Source organism: Spermophilus citellus (assembly GCF_964194105.1).
Source record: "Spermophilus citellus genome assembly, chromosome: 13".
Classification (NCBI taxonomy): domain Eukaryota; kingdom Metazoa; phylum Chordata; class Mammalia; order Rodentia; family Sciuridae; genus Spermophilus; species Spermophilus citellus.
This window is the reverse complement of record NC_138193.1, coordinates 58,581,969-58,602,110: the sequence shown is the minus strand read 5'-3', so window position 1 is coordinate 58,602,110 and position 20,142 is coordinate 58,581,969. Positions and strand designations below refer to the sequence as shown.

Here is a 20,142-nt window from a genome sequence, read left to right as displayed (position 1 = left end):
CCTGATATTTCTTTATATATTTTGAATATAGTTTTTTGTCTGACATGTGATTTGCAAATATTTTTTTCCCAATCTGTTACTCGTTTTTCATTCTCTTTCACAGGGCACTTATAATTTGGATGAAATCTAATATTGAATTTTCCTTTTATAGATCGTGTTTTTAGGGTCAAGAATTGTTTTTAATAATCTCACCCTATTTGAAATTGATATTCTGTGAATATCAGAATTATGGACTCTGGATCTTCCATTCAACTCCTCCCTACAGTGCCTTGCAGACATTTTCTTTCATGGGAATCTGCACTGCCTGTGAACACACCCACACACTGGCATTACAACATAGATTTCCTGTTTCACTCTGTACCCTGGGCCCTCCTTTTCCAGGCCTCCCAAAGATCATAAAATTCACATTTTCCAAAATATCTTTTATCACTCAGAGAAAAGTTCTGGAAGAATAGAATGGTCTGTGTATTTTTTTTTAATATGGCCGACTACTCGGGAATATCATTCTGCATCTTCTTTCACAATATTGTGCAATTTAATTTGAACCACATCCTGGAAATTCATCCTCCCAAACTGTATCCCTGGTGTAACAAAACTCACATTGTATATCAATGAAGTTTAATGTTCAAGTCAATTATTTGTAGTCATTTATTGGTATTTTGGAATATCTGTTAAAAGGAACAGATGTTTTCAGAGTCTTTTATTTCATCTCAGTGCAACTCCCTCCTACGTCTTTTCAGTCTGACTTTTAGTCAGCCCATTCCACAGTTGATGCAATTTTAAAAAATGCAGAGAAAGAAAAAGGAAACAGAATAGTTTGGTTAAAAAGTTAAAAGAGGAAAAAATATAATTTTTCTACATAAGAAACAAATCCTTTTTCTTCCATTTGTTGAATTTCACATTAAAATGTCTACCATTTCTTTCCTAAATGTACCTCATGCCAGTTTATATTTTATGTTTAATGAATATCTACTTCATGCATGCATTAAATTGAGTGAATTATTCCCTTAAAATGTAACCCATAAATGCGTTGTTGGGAAGATGGCAGAATAGGAAGAAGCAGAATCTCTCTCCACTTACACATTAATTACCCTTGTACAATCCATCTGATGTAACTATCTTGGAAGTCTGCTGTCTCATTGGAAGACTTGGATAGTAAATGTTTCTCTCTTTTGTTCAATTTCAGCTCTCAGCACACTGTTAGCTGCCTGTCTTCCACCCCAGCCCTATGACATGCAGCTATGAATGCATTCCTGCAAGCTGAGCACAAGTTATGCATGCTGCTTGTGCTCAGCTTGCAGGAGCCAGCGTAGGTGGAACGAACCTGGTCTCCAAATAACAGGGATCTGTGCTCTGATCACTAATGGTTGCTTCTGATCAAACAGGTGCAAAGAACTGGCCACCACTTTTCCTGCATCTCACCCCATTGTTGTGAGCTCTTCCTTCTCTGACTAAAATGAGCTTCAGAAGATTTAAAGACCCTGTGCTTCCCCCCCCCCGCCCACTCATTTCCTTCAATTTCCTCTTCATCCCCTTTGGAAGTCAGACATTGAAGAGTAGGACACTAAAAAGCAACTATATATACTAACGAAATTAGAAAGTCATTGAGCATGCCCAAACATAGCAGAAAAGAACTGAGATCTTAAACTTATGCTTCAGGCTGATCGTTAACACAGAGATACCCTCTAGGGTCATAACAAAGAACCAAAACAAAATGCCATCAAAATCTTGAGAAAGGGGATAGATAATCTAGAGTCACTGCATTGGATTCAAATGATTCAATTTTCAACAAAAATAACAACCACAACAATAACAAATCACAAGGCATTCAAAGAAACAGAGAAGTATGGCCTATTCAGAGGGGAAAAATAAAAATAGAAACTGTTTTTGAGAAAGACTTGATGGCAAGTCTACTATGAAAGACTTTAAAACAAACGGCTTAAAGATACTTCAAGAACTAAAAGAAGATGTGGAGAAAGTAAAGAAAATGATTTATGAACAAATCGGAAATATCAATGAAGAGATTACAAACCCTAAAAGGAAACTGAAAGAAATTCTGGAACTGAAAATTATTATGCTGAAATGAAAAGTTCACTAGAGAGAGTTTCAAAAACAGATTCAAACAGGAAGAAAAAAAGAACAGCATACCGGAGGACAGGGTCATGGAAACTGTTGCATCAGAGGAACAAAAACAAGAGTAAAGAGAAGTGATCAAAAGATGGTGGAATGAGATGGACATCCTTACCCTAAGTACCTGTATGAAGACACGAATGGTGTGAATAGACTTTCTATACAACCAGAGATATGAAAAAAATGTGCTCTATATGTGTAATATGAATTGTAATGCATTCTGCTGTTATATATAACAAATTAGAATTAAAAAAAAAAAGAAAAGACAAGTGATCAGAGTTAAGAAACCTCTGAGACTAGCAAGCTGACCAATGGACTCATTTTGGAGGTCACAGAAGGAGAAGAGAGAAGCAGAAGAGGGAATATTTGAAGAAATAATAACTGAATAATCCCCCAAGTTGATAAAAAAAAAACATCAATATAAACATCCAAGAAGCTTAATGAACTCCAATTTGGATGAACTTCAAGAGACCCACCCAGAGGCAAACAAATCAATCAAGCTGTCAATAAATAAATAAAGAGAAATTTGAAAGCAAACAGAGAGAAGTGACTCATCACACCCAAAGTATTTTCAATAAGATTTGAACAGATTTTGCATTAGAAAGTTTGGAAGATAGAAGCTTCCAAAGAGCTAAAAGGTGTGTGTGGGGGAACCCTCTCAACCAAGAATCTTATATCCAGCAAAATTATTTGGATAGAGATAATTAAGTGATAGAAAAATTAAGATGTTCCCATTATAATGCAAAACGGAGGGAATGTGTTACAATTACACCTGCCCTGCAAAAATGACAACAAGAGTCTCACAGGTTGAAATGAAAGGACACTGAAGAGTAATTCAAGTTACTGAACAGTAACACAAAGCTATCTGAAGTAGTAAGGACTTCAGGAAAGGTAAATACATATATAAAAGCCAGTATTATTGTAACAATGATGTATATTTTTAACTTTTGTTTGCTGAATAATTTAAAAGACAAGTGAGTTAAAAAAGCAATTAGTTTAGAAGCAAATATTACTGTACTTTTGGTTTATAACTATACATTTTGTTTTCTACATAATTTACTAGCCTTAAATTTTTTTTTAAATTTCTTTAAAAATTAGCTATTTTCTTGGATACACATATATAAAGACATAATTTTGTGAAATTAACAACTGGAAAGTATGGGAACATAGCTGTTAAAGAAGCAGAGTGTTTGCATTCTATTAAAGTTAAGTTGGCATAAGTTCTAAATTATTGTATTATAATTTTAGGATGTTCAATGTAATTCCAATCATAACCAAAAGAAAAGAGCTAAATAATATACACAAAAGGAGACAAGAAAAAATTAAAAACCTTTTACTACAAAAATATCAACTAGGACTGGGGTTGTGGCTTAGTGGTAGAGCACTTGCCTTGCATGTGCAAAGCACTGGGTTCGATCCTCAGCAGCACATAAAAAATAAATAAACAAAATAAAGTTTTAAAAAATCAACTAAACACTGTAACAAAGATTGTAATGCAGGAAATAAAGGACCAAAATACTATAAGACAGGTAGAAAACAAATAGCAAAATTACAGAAGTAAAATGTAATTGAGATTAGGCTCTCCATTCGATAGATTGAGAATCTGCAGAATGGATAAGAAAGAATGGTCCAGCCATATGCTGTCGACAAGAGACTCACTTTTGATTCAAAGGCAGGAATAGATTGAAAGTTAAAATATTAAAAGGAAAGGTTTTCCATGCAAATAGGTAGTCCATTAGTGTATTCAGCTATACTAATATCAAACAAAATGGAGTTGAAATATAAAATGCTACAAGAAACAAAAAAGGACATTATATTTTAATACAAGATTCCATGTGGGAATCAATCTAACAAAAGAGGTGAAAAACTTCTACATGGAAAACTACAGAACAAAAGAAATTGAGGTTCTAGAAGATGGAAGATCTCTTATGTTCTTGGATAGGCAGAATTAATATTATCAAAATGGCCATACTACCAAAAATGCTATGCAGATTTAATGCAATTTCTATTAAAATTCCAAAGATGGTCTTCATAGAAATAGAAAAAGTAATCATGGAATTCATTTAGATATATAAGAGGCCCAGTATAGCCAAAGCAATCCTTAGAAAATTGAAGCAGGAAGCATCACAATACCAGACCTTAAATTATACTACAGAGCTATAGTAACAAAAACGGCATGATATTGGTACCAAAACAGACATGAAGACCAATGGAACAGAATAGAAGAAATAGAGACAAACCCAAATAAATACAGTTTTCTTATACTAGACAAAGGCGCCATAAACATACATTGGAGAAAAGAGCCTCTTCAACAAATGATGCTGGGAAAACTGGAAATCCATATGTAGCAGAATGAAATTACATCCCCATCTCTCACCCTACACAAAACTCAACTCAAAGTGGAGCAAGAACCTAGACTTTAGACCAGAAACCCTACATCTACTAGAAGAAAATGTAGGCCCAACACTCCATTATGTAGGCTTAGGAACAACAGCTTCTTCAACAAGACTCCCGAAGCACAAGAATTAAAATCAAGAATCAATAAATGGGATGGTATCAAATTAAAATTATTCTTCACAGAAAAGGAAACAATGAAGAACATGAAGAGAGAGTCTACAAAATGGGAGAAAATCTTTGCCATCTGCACCTCAGATAGAGCCTTAATCTCCAAGATATAATGACATAAAACCAAATAACCATAATGACAAAAAACATAAGATAAATAACATAATGACAAAAAAAACCAAATAACCCAATTAATAAATGTCAAAGGAACTGAGCAGGCACCTCACAGAAGAAGAAATATGATCAGCCAACAAATATATGAAAGAATGTTCAACATCTCTAACAATTAGAGAAATGCATCTCACTCCTGCAGAATGGCAATTATCAAGAATGCAAGTAACAATAAATGCTGGTGAAAATGTGGGGAAAAATGTACACTCATACATTGCTGGTGGAACTGCAAATTTGTGCAACCTCTCTGGAAAGCAGTATGGAGAATCCTTAGAAAACTTAGAATGGAACCACTATTTGACCCAGTTATCCTCCTCCTTGGCATATACCCAAAGGACTTAAAATCAGCATGCTACTGTGATGCAGCCACATCAATGTTTTTAGCATCTCAATTCTCAATAGCTAAGCTATGAAACCAATTTAGGTGCCCTTCAACAGATGAATGGATAAAGAAAAAAGTGATAAATTTACATAATGGAATATTACTCAGCCATAAAAAGAATGATTTTATGACATTTGGTGGAAATGGGATGGATCTGGAGACTATTATGCTAAGCAAAATAAGCCAGTCCCCAAAACCCAAAGATTGAATGTTCTCTCTGATATAAGGATACTAACACAAAACAAGGTGGGTGGGAATAGAAATTTAGTAGATTAGACAAAGAGGAATGAAAGGAAGGGAGGAGGGAAAGGAATAGGAAAGATAGTAGAATGATTCTGACATAACTTTCCTATGTACATATGTGAACACACTATGGTGAATCTCTGCATCAGGTACAACCACAAGACTGGGATCCTAATTAGAATAAGATGTACACCATATTTGCATAAATAAATCAAATTATACTCTACTATCACGTATAACTAAAAAAGAACAAAAATTTTAAAAAATTAAACATACAAGGTTCTATACAGTAAGATCAACAAAATTAACTAAATGGGCTATGAGAAAACAAAGACTCAAATGATGAAAATCAGAAATGAGAGTGGGGACATAATTACCTATCCTACAGATACTAAAAGGATTGAGATTATTATGAATAACCATGCACTTACAAGTTTGATAACCTAGATTAAATGCAAACATTCCTAGAAACACAACCCTTTGAATGCTAACCCATGAAGGAATAGATCTGAATATACCTATAAATAATAGTAAGGTGACTAGATCAGTTATCAAAAGTTCCCTGACAAAGAAAACACTTCATGGCTTCATCAGTGAATTCTACCAAACATTTGAAGAATTACAATCCTTTGCTCTCTTCCAAAAAATTTAGAGGAGAGAAAACTACCTAACTCATTCTACAAGGCCAGCTTTGCCCTGATAGCCAAAGCCAATAAAAAAACTCTACAAGAAATCAACAGACCAATATCCCTTATAACACTTATAGGAAAATCCCCAGCAAAACACAGCAAACAGAATTAAATGTCACATCAAAACATGATACATCATGAAAAAATGGGATTTATTTCTGGAATTCCAGAACAATTCAGCAGTTAAAAAAAATCAATCAATCTGATTTGCCACATTAGCAGAATGAAGGGAAAATAATTCATGATCCTTTCAATTGATTAGTAAAAGCACAAAATTCAACATCCCTTCATGATGAAAGTGTTCAACAAGTTAGAAATGGGATGAAAATATCTCAGCATAATGAAATCTGTGTACAGTGGCTGGGCATGAGTAGCACATGCCTGTACTCTAATGGTTCAGGAGGCTGAGGCAGGAAGGTCACAGGTTCCAGGCCAGCCTCAGCAACTTAGCAAGGCCCTAAGCAGTTTAGTAAGACCCTATCTCAAAAAAAAGAAAAGAAAAAAAAAAAAGGCTGGGGATGTGACTCCGTGGTTAAGTACCCTTGGGTCCAATCTCCAGTACAAAGAAAAAAAAAAATAATCACAGTGAACATCCTATCCAATGGAGAAAGACTGACAGCTTTTGCTTTTCTGCTCGGATCAGGAACAAGAGGTGAATGCCCACTTTTGCTGCTTAAAATCAACATACTACTAAAAGTCCTAGACAGAGAAGTTGGCAAGAATAAAGAAATAAAAGACATCCAAATTGGAAAGGAAGTACATAGAAAACACAAAGATTTCACCAAAGAACTGTTAGAACTCATAAATCCAGCATCCAGCAGGACACAGAGTCAACACTCAAAAATCACTTGCATTTTTATATACTAACCGTGGTAAGCAATCCAAAAAGGAAATTAAAAAAAAATTCCATTTATAAGAGCATCAAAAAGAATAAAAATATTTAGGAATTAACCAAGGAAGTCACCCAAACTACAAAACATTTATGAAGGAAACTAAAGAAAAAAAAATAGATGAGAATAAGTAGATGTAAGATGTGTTAAATCAACTTTCCATTATGGTCAACAAAATACCTGACAAGAACAACTTAGGAGGACGGAAAGTTTATTTTGTCTCACAGTTTCAGAGGTTTAGTCTATAGTTGGCCAACTCCATTGCATCAAAAGACATTATCAACACAATAAGAAAGGCAACCCACAGGGAACAAACACCTTCAAAACATACAGAACTACTAAAACTATACCTCCCCAATTAAAAAAATGAACAAAGGACTTGAATAGGACATTTCTTCCAAAACAATATACAAATGGCCAATCAATAAGGAAATGCAAGTCAAAACCACAATGAGATAGCATTAGGATGATCAATATTTAAAAAAAAAAAGCAGAAAACAACAAGTGTTGACAGGATGTGGAGATATTGTAACCCCTGTGGGAATGTAAAACAGTGAAAACTCTGGGGGAGATAGTATAGAGATTCCTCAAAAAGTCAAAAATAAAATTGCCATATCCTTCAGCAATTCCACTTTTTGTTATACTTTTGAAAGAATTGAAAGCCGCTGGGTGCGTGGGTGGGGGTGGCACATCGCTGTAATCCCACTGACTGATGAGGCACAGGCAGGAGGATTACAAGTTTGAGGCCAGCCTGGGCACATTAGTGAGACCCTCCCTTACAATCAAACTTAAAAGGAAAAACGGGCTGGGGATGTAGCTCAGAGGTAAAATTCTCCTGGGATCCATCTCCAGTACCACACACACCTAAAAGAATTGAAAGCAGAGTTTCAAAAAGATGTATGTATACTACATTCATAGAAATATTAAATATTAAAATGTCAAAGTGATCTCTCGACAAAGGAGTGGATTAATAGAATATGGTATATATACAATAAAAGTTTATTCGATCTTAAAAAAGAAGAAAATTCAGTGGATGAACCTCGAGGACATTATGCTAAGTGAAATAAAGCAGTCATGAAAAAATAAATATTGTATGGTTCCACTTACATAAGTTACCTAGGGAAGATAAACTCATGACAGACAGAAAGTTGAGTGGTGGTTAACGGGGGTTGAGGAAGGGGAAATGGGAAGTTACTATCTAATAGATTCAGAATTTCAGTTTTGCAAGATAAAAGAGTCCTGGTGATAGCTGGTGGTGATGGGTTGTATGACAACATGAATGTGCTTTTCACTTAAAAATGGTTGCACTGGTAAATTTTATTATATTTTTACCACAATAAAAAAAAATTAGAAAAAAATAACCCAAATCAAACATTCCAAGTTTTTTTTTTTTTTTTTTTTCACCTTAAAAAGGTCTCATTAGCTGGGCCAGGTTCAGTGTACTCAGAATGGAGAGTAAATCTAGGTGTCATGGCCTCAGTTTGCTGAATGGTGCTTCCTTTTGTTTGTTACTCTGTGGTTCCTAAGCTTGTACAACCACTCCTTCTTTCCACCAATGACTGTCAGCTCAAACAAACAAACAAATACACAGAAAGGAGCTTTTCTAGTTCTCCTGTGAAGGATTGGCCACCCACAGAGACCTAACAGGGCAAAAATCCAGTGGATGAGCTGCAGGAGATCCTGGGTCCCACAGAGGCACCACGGTTGCCTGCAGATACACATGAAATAAGTTCAAACATTTTTGTGAGTACCTTGGATGATAAAAGGGAAACCCTCTACAACATTTTTTTTCAGACAGCTGATAAAGTTTGACAGCTTTAAAGAGGAAATGGAACTGACAGATGTCGACAGAATCAAAGGGAAAATTCTGTGTTCCTCAGAGCCCCACTTCAGGACCATGAAGCATAGCCTGAAATGGGTAAAAATGCTGGTGAATGGCATAATTCTATGAAGAAGTAAAATATTAATTTTTCACAAGTTAGTAGCTCTAAGCAAGACCTTTAATTTTTTTTCTATTCTATTTTTTTCCATTATTCTATGTCTTCTGTAAGACTGACTTTTTAACAGAAATGCAAAATGTCACAACAGTGGAAATTTTCACACACACCACAATACCAACTATATAACACTGAAGAAACATCAGAAATTTCCTGCTGTGTCATTTTCTGTTTCTTTAAAAAGTCTCATCAGTACTTCATCTTTTTTTCTTATGCAGCTAGACCACCAAGCAAATACATCACCGATTCCTAAGAATTTGGAATCCTTTCAATTTTCAGTAGATGAATTTTCATAGAGTACCCTTTCAATTCTCTCCTACTGTTCCTCCAAAAACCTAAAAATTTGTCTCTAATTCTTGTTAATTAAATTTTAATAGAGACTCTAGTTAGATTTGTCAAAAGCAAGTTCATGATTTTTTGAGAATACGTAGGTGTTTTCTTTTAACTCTCCATGGGATAAACCATTTATTAGTTTTCTTACTATTGAAATGTTTCTTAGTACTGAAATACTCTCACATTCCTGGAATATTCTGCACACAGAATAGGTGAATGACAACAATAAGCAAAAATCTCCAATTTTGTGGAGCGTTTGTTTTATTTAACTTTATAAAATGCCTTGAGATTTAGACCTTCTTTTTTTCTTACACAGAGACTATTTTGCTCTCACTGTTTCCATTTTGAGTTTTTCGTGCGTGCGGCACCTCTCCTTCTCGCCCACCTACACACCACACACACACACACACACACACACACACACACACACATGTGCACTATCATTTCAGCTTCATTTCACTAATTTCAGATTTCCCTTTATTGTTACTGAGATAGTCTTTTGATCACTTCAGTGTCAATTTGGAAATGGGAGCTGTCACCAGGAAGTCAGGTCCCCTAGAAATACAGGCCGTCATTCTGTCCAGGGCTCCTTCGGAGTTCACCTGGTATTCCCTTGGGGTTTCTGCGGCACTTTCCGCCTCTCCACCACCATCAGGTACTTGAGTAAAGCTGACTCTATGGGTAACACTCTCCACACTGGAAGCCCTCTCTGTTCCTTTCATTCATTAACTGATAAAATGACAGAGCAGGGGAAATGGAGGGGTGGGTCTGACAGGGAGGGAATGTTAAGTGTGTGGTATAACATCTGGGTAGTATCACTGGCTGTGGGCTAAAGGATTAATTAATAGGTTTGGAAATGCAGGCCTGGGAAAGGTCGAAGTTGAAGTTCAGAGCAATCACTGATGTGTGAAAAAAAAATAACCCTACTAGAATCTTGAAGAAAGATCTTTTTTATCCTGCAAACACTTGAAGCAGCAACACAGAGAATAACAGACTCCCGTGTATACTCATCGCTGGAATTAAACATTAGATTTCTTTATGTCTGCATCTCTCCCTTTCTTTACTTTGTTGAGATATCTTAAAAAATATCCCAGATGCAATGTCATTTTTTCCCCTTATGCCTAAGTAAGCATCTTTTAAAATATGAATATTTTATCCCTAACTACATTGCCCTGATCATGCTTAACAAAACTAATCAATAATTTTTTGGCATCATCTATCTGCTATCCATAAACATAGTGCCTCAATGTGTGATGGGATCTTTTTATCAGATTGTATCCCAGGCCCATCAAACACTCTCAGTAGAGTTAAAGCTAAAATCAGGATTCCCAAAGACCAGGGAAGGCTCAGGAACTGTGTGGAGCCCCATCTTAGGAAGGACAAAGTCTCTCAGGCTCCTGAGGTCCCAGGATTGATTGTCACTAGTCCCAGAACATTGTTACCCTGGAAGGATCCTTGCTGTGAAATGTAGGGCTCTCGTTTGTGTTTCTGAAACACAAATAACTTCAAGCATCCTAATACACTATTTATTTATGAATGTTAATGACCAATGACGTGGAACGCCTTACCTAAAATGAGTGACGAGCTTTGACAATGGAGAGATCAATGCTTCTCTCAATGGCCTTAATTTGACACATTACTCAACAGAGATTTTGGGGCTAATTACCCCACAGTCCTACATGATATGAATTGTTCTTCCTTCTATTCACCCCTGGGAAGGCAGATAGTTTCCCTATAAGCAGTTAACCAGTCACATTACACAACTCAGGCTAAATTTACCAGCAGATTGCCAAATCTCCACTTTGCTTTGTGCTGAGGAAGAGGCAGCGCCAGGGCAGAGTTGATTAGGAAGTGTTCACAATTCTGAGAGCTTCTTGTTATTACACTGGCTTCCTGTTATGCAGAGATGGGCGGAGAGAGCAGAGAGCGGCTGGGAAGGTGTTGCAACTGATGGAGATACACACACAGACCCAGAAGAGGTAACTGAACCCTAAATTCCTGGCTGCTGAGGCCTGCATTTAGGGAACAATTTTTAGATGTGTCCATCCATTAAGTTACATAAATTGGTCTCAAAGGTAAGTGTCCCGGGAAGGCCCGTGCGGTTTAATTTCAGAATACACAGAGAGAGCCTCTGTGTTGTCGTCAGTTTTACAGCTTGTCTGTCTTCTGGAAGGGATAACATTTTTATTACCAAAGTTAACAATGAAATTTAGAATTAAAATAAACCTAGAGAATGACAGGATAAGTTTGTCTAAAAGTCCAAATGACAGGTCTTAAATTGGAAAGATTTTAAAAGTCCCTCCACCTCCCTGAACGGTGTTTTTAAATGGAGGACAGCTTGCTTTGTTGACAGAAAAAGAATTAAGAAAATGAGCCTTGCCGGGTGCAGTGGCGCACCCCTGTAATCCCAGCGGCTGGGGAGGCAGAAGCAGGAGGATCACGAGTTCAAAGCCAGCCTCAGCAACTGCGAGGCGCTAGGCAACTCAGTGAGACCCTAGCTCTGAATAAAATACAAAATAGGGCTGGGGATGTGGCTCAGTGGTCGAGTGCCCCTGAGTTCAAACCCCTGTAACCAAAATAAAGAGAGAAAGAAAGAAAAAAGAAAAGAAAATGAGCCTTGAAGTTCTATAGTCAAATGTCCTCATTTTCTTCTGGTGGAAACTGAGTTCCTTCATCCCAAATTCTGATCAAAGGCCGGTCACAGGCTGTGTGTGTGTGTGTGTGTGTGGTGGGGGGGGGGTGTGCACATGTATACCATGCAGGGTGTGGGCGAGGATGGATGGACCTAGCTTTATCATTTCAAGAGCCAGTGGTGACAGCACTGCTACCCCAGAGCCTCCCCAGGGGTTCCCATCTCCACCTGAGCACTGGGTCTGAGTGCTGGACCCACATTACTTAACTGTGTCTCCCTCCTCCCCACACCTTGGTCACACTTGGCTTTGATCTGAATCTTTGCGTCTCTTCAATCAGCTTGGGCACAGACCACTGGTAAGACCGAGCTTATGACCTAATGTGTCCATTTTCCTGTTGGGTTTCGGCACAGCTCTGGTGGTGGGCTTGAGGTTTCAGTACCATTTCTCTGTGACTGTTTTTTCAAGGCTTACTGAGTCCTGCAGAGGATATGTTGGGCGGAAATAGTAGCACAGAGTTGTTTATGCATGATGTTGAGGCAAAATTCATGATGACAAACCCACTCAGCCTCAAGTGTTCTGTTACGGCAGCAGAAACAGACTAAGACAAGGTGCTTCACATGGTAGGTTAGGAATTGTGGCTGTTTTCTTGCGCAGAGGAAGGATAGGGCTGTCTCTTCTGTCTCCATCTCTTATTCTCTAACTACCTTGATTTGTAATGTGAAAATTTTGCCTCATTTTTGCCTCTCTTTACCACTAGAATATATGCTCCTTTCTGGGATCTGTGGCCTAAATAGGGATATTGGGCTTTGAAATCAGATTTCTAGCTGTGAAACTGAAGCAAATCATTTCACCTCTTCCAGCTTCAGTTCCTTACCTTGAAAGCAGAGGTGACAATGTGGTACTTACCATGAAGAGTTAGTGTGAGCATTAAATGAAACTAATCATACAAAATACTTGTTTTGGGGGCTGGGGTTGTGGCTCAGTGGTAGAGCGCTCGCCTAGCATGCACAAGGCACTGGGTTTGAGCCTCAGCACCACATAAATGTAAAATAAGGATACTGTGTCCATCTAAAACTTAAGAAAAAACAAAATACTTGCTTTGTGGCTAGTACATTTTAAGTACTCAACAAATCAATAAATAACTATTGGTTTTTATTGTTACTAGATTAGGGATTATATTTTCTATAAGCCACTCTGTTTGAATGGGCACAAGTGAATGTATCTAGAAGTCCCACCGGCCTTACCTTTAACACATTAGGTAAATTTGCCAATATTTGTTAAAAATATCAAATACCTTGAGGGCGGCTCTCAATTCATTCTAAAATATGTATTTCACCCACTCAGCAAATAGTTACAAAAGTCCTTTAGTTATCCAGATGCTTCTTTAGGATATGGGGAGATCTACAAATCCCCAGGGAAATAACCTTATCTCTTGCATCCAGCTTTGTCTGTCTCCATAGCCTGAAGTGGTAAATGCTTCCCTCAGCTAGTTTACTCTGTGTTCAGCTTCTTTTTTTGGTTTCTGAATATCTATCATGTTGCTTTCCTGATTTGAGATTTTCAAGTCACTCATGTCTCCTGGTTTTCACTTGCACCTATTCCAAGCACTTTTTAAAATCCTGAGGCTTCACCTGTCAAAACCAGAACTCTGGGGGAAACTGGAATCTCTCAGTCTACCTTTGAACTCCACCCAGCCTCACCTGTCTGTTCAAAACAGACTTCCTTCCTTGCTTCCAATTATGGCTCTCCCAGCTCTGGGACCTCTTTAGAGCAGAATTATATCTAGCTGAACTTAGATCCCCAGAACCAGACACTTTTCCCAGTACAGACCCAGTGCTCCGCCATTGTAGTTACTGTGAGTTGAATGGTTAATGGGGAAGGCTAGCTAACCTGAGCCACTCAGAGATCTTTGCCTCCTGCTCCTTGCTACACCAAGGGCCAAAGTCTGTCCATCTGCCTTACTGCTGCCTGTCATAGTCTTTCCATTTCCATTAGCATCATCCTAACTTGGGTCCTCCCAGGTCATACTAGGGGTACTGCAATGACCAGCTAGTCTTCCTTTATCCATCTCTCTCCATATTTTTACCCCTCATGTCTTCCTTTCTTTTTCTCATTTAATATAAGATCAAGTGCATACTATAATAATGTTAAAATAATAATAATAGCTTCTCTTCGGGAGGTGGATGCTGGGGGTCATCAGAGGCTTTTAGGAGAAGGAAACATGAGATTTGTGTTTTACAAGGACCATGTCTGTGCTGACTGGAGGAAGGTTTCTAGTGTGGTTAGTTGGCTGGGAAGATGTCCCCTTTTAGTAAAATACAGAGACCAGTGAAGGATGGCAGGTTGGTGTGTGCTTGTTGGTGCAGACAGGGAAGTCATAGAAGGTCAGAAGGAGGTCAGTGATAAGCCTGGTCAACAATGTGGTAAGCTTGAGAATCTCACTAGGTACATACAGACATACAGACAGCTGGGTAGATGGGGTCTGCAGCTCAGGAGACATGTCTGCGATGAGACCAATTGTGCTCTATATCCTTCTGGCACCCTCCCTCATCTTCAGATCAAAACTCAACACAAACAGTCCAATGACATAACTCACCTGTGGTCCTCTTTTGCTCTGCAATGTGAAATGGCTCCCTGATACTTCTCAGATCAAGGTTGAAGTTTTACTATGCTACCTAGAGCCACTTCTCTGGGACCCCCCAGCCTGATTTCTCTATTTATGGCTCACTTAATCCCATACTTTGTAATGATAGCACTCAGATTCCAGGAAGTGAGTGCTGACCAACAGAATCAGAATCAAAAGTTTTCTCTATCTCTGATGTCCATTACTGTAGCCATGTGTTGCACTTGCGATGAGGCTGGTGTGACTGGTGAAATGAATTTTAGTCCAATTTACTTTAATTCATTGAAATGTAGACAGCCAGTCACAGTGGCTAATGTACTAGGCAGTGCACAACTAGCGAGGAGCCTGTTCTTTCTCTCTCTACTATAGTAAAGGTGGGTTTCTAGTCTCACCGAGTTACCTACTTGCTCCAGATTGTTCTATAAATCTTAAATAAGTGCCTTATCATCCTGGTCCACTTCAGCACCTCGGCAGCCCACACCTGACTCGGACCTCCTTCCCCAAGGGAACACGCATGATGTGTACAATGAATGGCTCGCAAGCAAAGCTTATCGTGGTTATCATTTTCATTATGAAAAACAGCTCCACTAATAGTAATAGATATTTTTGTTTATTTCATCCAGGAACAACTCACACCCATAAAGAAGAGAGACTGTTCAAAGAGATTAACAAAGAAACTTAGTCAGAACCAAGGCCCACCCGGCTTTCTTCTCTGATATCTGAACCATCCCTTGATAGGCCTGGCTTGTGAACAATGCTGAGGGTTAAGATACAGATCACTCTTCACGTAGGACCCAAAATTCCCCTGTTTAGTCACTGGCTCATTGAGCACCTAGCTGTGAGCCAGCACCCTCCCTGCCCCCAGTGTTTGGGTCTTGTTATAGTAGTATAGAGGTCAGTGTGGAGCCATTATATACTCTAACATGTAGTGGGTGGCCCCAGGCCCATAGTCAAATCAATTTTAGTGGGATGAGAACAAGCACTGAAAAAATACTGGCTGGATATGTGGTGAGCGACATCATTTGAAAATACAAAAGAAGGTAGTCAGGGCTTGGCCAGACATAGGCTAACGGTGGTTTGCCTTACTGTCTTGAGGTTATCAAATCTCCTTTTGTCCAACTCTGAGAAAACAAGGTCCTCATACCTCTTGCTTTACCAGGCCATTCTGCAACACTCAGATGCTCCTAGGGGAAGGGGTTTGTTGTGGTTATTGTTGTTTTTGCCATGAAAAGGCATGAAAAATTCCCCAGAATTAAGCACAAAATGATATCCCTGCAACTGAGTTCTTCTGTGCAGAGTGAATTCTCTTCAATCTGTGGTGTCTTAGTGGCTCTTGCTAATGCCTGCCCCACCCATTCTGTGCTGCTGGATACCTTTCACTTTTTCTGTCTCCCATAATGGTCCTAACAGAGTCTTTGGAGCCGGGCACTGTGGTGCAAGCCTGTAATCCCAGCGGCTGGGGAGGCTGAAGCAGGAGGATTGCGAGTTCAAAGCCAGTCTCAGCAACTTAGTGAGGCCCCAAGCAACTCAGTGAGACCCTGTCTCCAAATAAATTTTTAAAAAGGGGCTGGGGATATGACTCAGTGGTTGAGTGCCCCTGGGTTCAATCCCCAGAACCAAAACCAAAAACAAAAACACAGAGTCTTTGGGTTTCTCTGGGTGGCCCAAGAAGCCTGAGTCCTTGTAGCCACCGTGTGACACCTGCTGATCTTCCCCTCTCCTGTGCAGTGTCCTTTTTGTGGCCTCATAAAGGTTCCTCATAACATTACTGCAATAAGCACCACCACCCATGTCTAATATCACAAAAGTCACACTGGGATAGGCTACACAGAGACTATTAAGGTGGGATAGAATGCTCAAATCTGATGGGCTGCCTTGCTCTTCCACTTTCTCTAAAAGTTTCATGTATGAACCATACTTTTCATTTCTGTCTGCCCTCTTTCTAGGGCAGATAAGCATCTTTGCAAGGTACATGCCTGACTTGGAGAGATACAGAGCTGAATATAGGCCTTCAAATTGCCTCCTCCCCACTGTACTCCTGCAGAAACCCTCCTGTAGTTCTTTTGGATCATTTGCACAGCCTTAGAGTAAGTGCTCAGCTCCAGTGAAAGATCTTGAAAATAGCAGATGGCTGAGGAACAAGATCTGAAACAAAGTTCTCTATTGGGTTGCCAGGAAACACTGACATGAAGCAAACCCTTTGCACAAATGTTGCCAAATTCTCATCAAAATACCATTTTTTACACTAATATTGAGTATACATATACTCTTGTGATGATGTTCATTTAGTTGGGGGCTGAGTGAGGTGTATCTCGAGACCTCTCCAGGTCCCTGTGGGAAGTAAGGAATGACTGCAGCTGGAACCCAGGTGTGAGGGTATGTTACAGGAACATGGACCCCTTGTGAGGGTCAAGAGACTGCAGTTAGGACTGAGTTCTCTGCAGACAGCACTACAGAACTGAAGGGCGGAACATTAAATAAGATGATAATTCTGAATACAATTGGAGTTAGTGGAATAAAGATTATCATTCTGTATAAAATTCTAGTATTTGAAAGTATGCCATAAACATGAATAAAAGCTGAGAATCATTGGCCTGGAAGGAGATAGAAATAAAGGAATCAAAAGCAATTGGGGAGAAATTGGCAATTAAAGGCACTAAATGTAGGAATGCAAGAAGAGAGGAAGTTTAATGATAGAGCAATATTTTGAAGAAAGAAGTTGAGGAAGCTCTCAGAAATGATCTCCATATTTGTAGTAGGATGTAAAGTCACTTTTAACAAAATAAGAGTGACATATGCTTACCTTTGTCCAGGGACAGTGCCAAATGGTTTGTTTGTTTAATCTCCACAAATATTCCAAATAATAGGGGACGATGAGGAAAATAAGGCTCAGAGAATTTGTATAATTTATTCATGGTTAAGAAATCCAGGAAAGCAAAAACTGCTCTTTGATCAGGTGAAATGGGGGTGAGAGTGGAGCTGATGGCTTAGTTCAGCTATGTCTTGAATGTTCCAGGAACCAACAAATTCTGATACAGGGATTGTAAAGATGGAAACTTCCTCCAGCAGCCTTTGCCAGAAGAAATAAATGCAGATATTTGGTATGAGTAAGTGTGGAGAACCAGCACAAAGTCCAGGAGCCCTGGAGCTCTAAGTGGTTTTAGAGTCATGGCTGGGAAAGAAGGAAGGTGGACATCAGAAGGAGATATTGAATGGGGACCAGAGTGATTGATTGGTGCAGGCAAGGGAAAAAGAGAGAGTTGCCCTGGGTGAGAGTCACCCTGGAGGCACAAGCCAAGACCCAACTGAATGGCCATGTAAAACTTTTGTGGGAAGGCAAAAGTCAGTTATACCTTGCAGTGGGTGGAGGGGTCTGGCTTCAGGTCCTCTTTTGAGTTTTATTGGCAGTGACCACCTGACTGGAATAGTAATAGGAAGGCAATACCCAAGGCCTTTCTTTGGTTCAGCATAAAGGGCTGTAAATCCTCTCAGTGGGCAGGGGGACAGAAGGTTCCAGCACTTTACACAGAAGGAATATCAAGGAAGTGCCAACTGCCTGATGGGGGTCACAAGGACAGCCCTGGGGATTTTAGTGGGATCTTCTGGACAAGGACTCCACTGGACAGTGAGGTCAGAGCTAACACCCCAGCTCTTCCTTGGAACCCGTGGCTGTGGAAGAATGCCCAGGCAGCTTCCGGAGGCAAAAGCAGCTGCGTGGAACTCACCGTGAACCCTCAGAGCGAGGCATTACATTTTTTCTCCTCTCTCTTGTCAGATACTAACTCCCACGCAGGAAAAGGAAGCACCTTTTGTCAGATGCTGCGGCCACTTCCTTTACAGAAGGCTCCAGCCAATCTTTCGCTTTGCAGAATGCGGGGGCTGGCAGTAGCTGCTGGCCGGCGTGCGAGTCGCTGAGTCCGGCTGTGGTCAGCCGGGGCCCCTCGCTCCTCTCCCGGCCTTCACGGGGGGGACTTTCTCTGATCCAGATCTGGACCCTTGAGCTGGACCCAGCAGTGGCTGCACCCCACTTCTCAGCCCCCTTGGGGCTTCCTCTTTTGCCTCCCCACTCGCCCTTTGCTCACTGGTTCATGTCCCTCGGTCAGTCGGCCTCTCTCTTCCTCTCTATAGCTCGGTCCAGGAGCGTGATGACCGGTGAGCAGATGGCGGCCTTTCACCCGTCGTCCACCCCCAACCCCCTGGAAAGGCCCATCAAGATGGGATGGCTGAAGAAGCAGAGGTCAATCGTGAAAAACTGGCAGCAGAGGTACTTTGTGCTGAGGGCACAGCAGCTCTACTACTACAAGGACGAAGAGGACGTGAAGCCGCAGGTACCCTAGGGGCATCTGTCCCCTTTAATATGGCTCTCCCTCTGCAGGCACAGAGGAGGCTGGGCTGGGGCCAGGTTAGACAGCACCTAAACTCATGTGGGCCTTCTCAATAGAGCTGCACACATATCCATCTGTGGGGAGCTTGCTTTTGCCTTTTTACTATATTCTAGATACATAAATGTAGCAAAGATGACAGGAGCACTGTCCGCAGTGCATTGCTTCCTAAGTGCATTGCTAAGTCAAGGATCCCATTGTGGTGGCAACACTGAGTCAAGGGCTCAGAGAGTTCATTTGGGCTCAGGAAAACTGATTTGGGGGCTCTTTGATTTGTTCCTTTGATCAGTATATATTGGTCATTTGTAATGTTTGAACATAAGGCATTGATACGTTAGCATTCTAATGCCAGACGGTATGTTGCGTACTGAAAATTAACCAGTGAGTAAAACGGGTAAAAATGCTTCCATATGGAGCTTAGAAAGATAGAAAATAAACATAATAAGGAAAAGTATGGAGATTGTTAGAAAAAGATTAGTTCTAGGAGGAAAAACATTGAATGAGTAAGGGATATGGAGAAGTTGGGGGAAGTGTTGCAATTTTAAATAGGGTCTTCAGAGTGGCCCTGTGAAGAGGGTGATAGCATGGGAGAGGGAGTTAGCATGGCAGATCTTGGGAAAGAGCATTCCAGGCAGAGAGGACAGCCCCTATGAAGCCTAAAGGGGAGCATGGGTGGCCTGTGTGGATAGTAGCAGGAGGTCATTGTGTCAGGGAGAGAGCTGGAAATGGGAACTGGAGAGGATGAGGCCAATGAATTGAGGGCTGAGGTCAGAGTTTGGGGTGGGGGATCCTGATTGTGAAGGGCACTATAGGCCTCTCTGAGGACTTGAGCATTTATATTGAGTATCACAGGTGGCATTGCAGGTTTCTGAGCAGAGAGGTGACATCTTTTAGTTTATGGCTCTGGGCACCATGCTCTAAATATGGCTCTGGGTACCATGCTCTAAAATAAATGAGGCTGGAACAGGACACAAGGTAATCTAGGTTAGAGGCTGTGCTATTTAGAATCACAGTGGGCTAGAAGCACGTGGTCAGACTTAGGAGGTGCTTTGAAGGTAGAGTGAGCAGGGTTTCCTGATGGCATGCACGAGGCTGTAAGAGTAG

General features: G+C 40.0%; 1 protein-coding gene across 2 annotated transcripts in view; it reads left to right on the top strand.

Annotated features, from left to right (window-relative positions):
* ARHGAP25 (Rho GTPase activating protein 25) overlaps positions 1-20,142 on the top strand; it is a 95,474-nt gene that overhangs the window by 18,894 nt on the left and 56,438 nt on the right. The window contains exons 1-2 of one of the 2 annotated variants that reach the window (XM_081264895.1): positions 11,246-11,379; positions 18,785-18,984. In XM_081264895.1, coding sequence (XP_081121021.1) covers positions 18,802-18,984 — 183 coding nt within the window. In that variant the 5' untranslated portion in view covers positions 11,246-11,379; positions 18,785-18,801. Of the gene's footprint in view, positions 1-11,245; positions 11,380-18,784; positions 18,985-20,142 lie in introns of those variants that run through there. The other variant, XM_081264894.1, reaches the window with a different exon arrangement.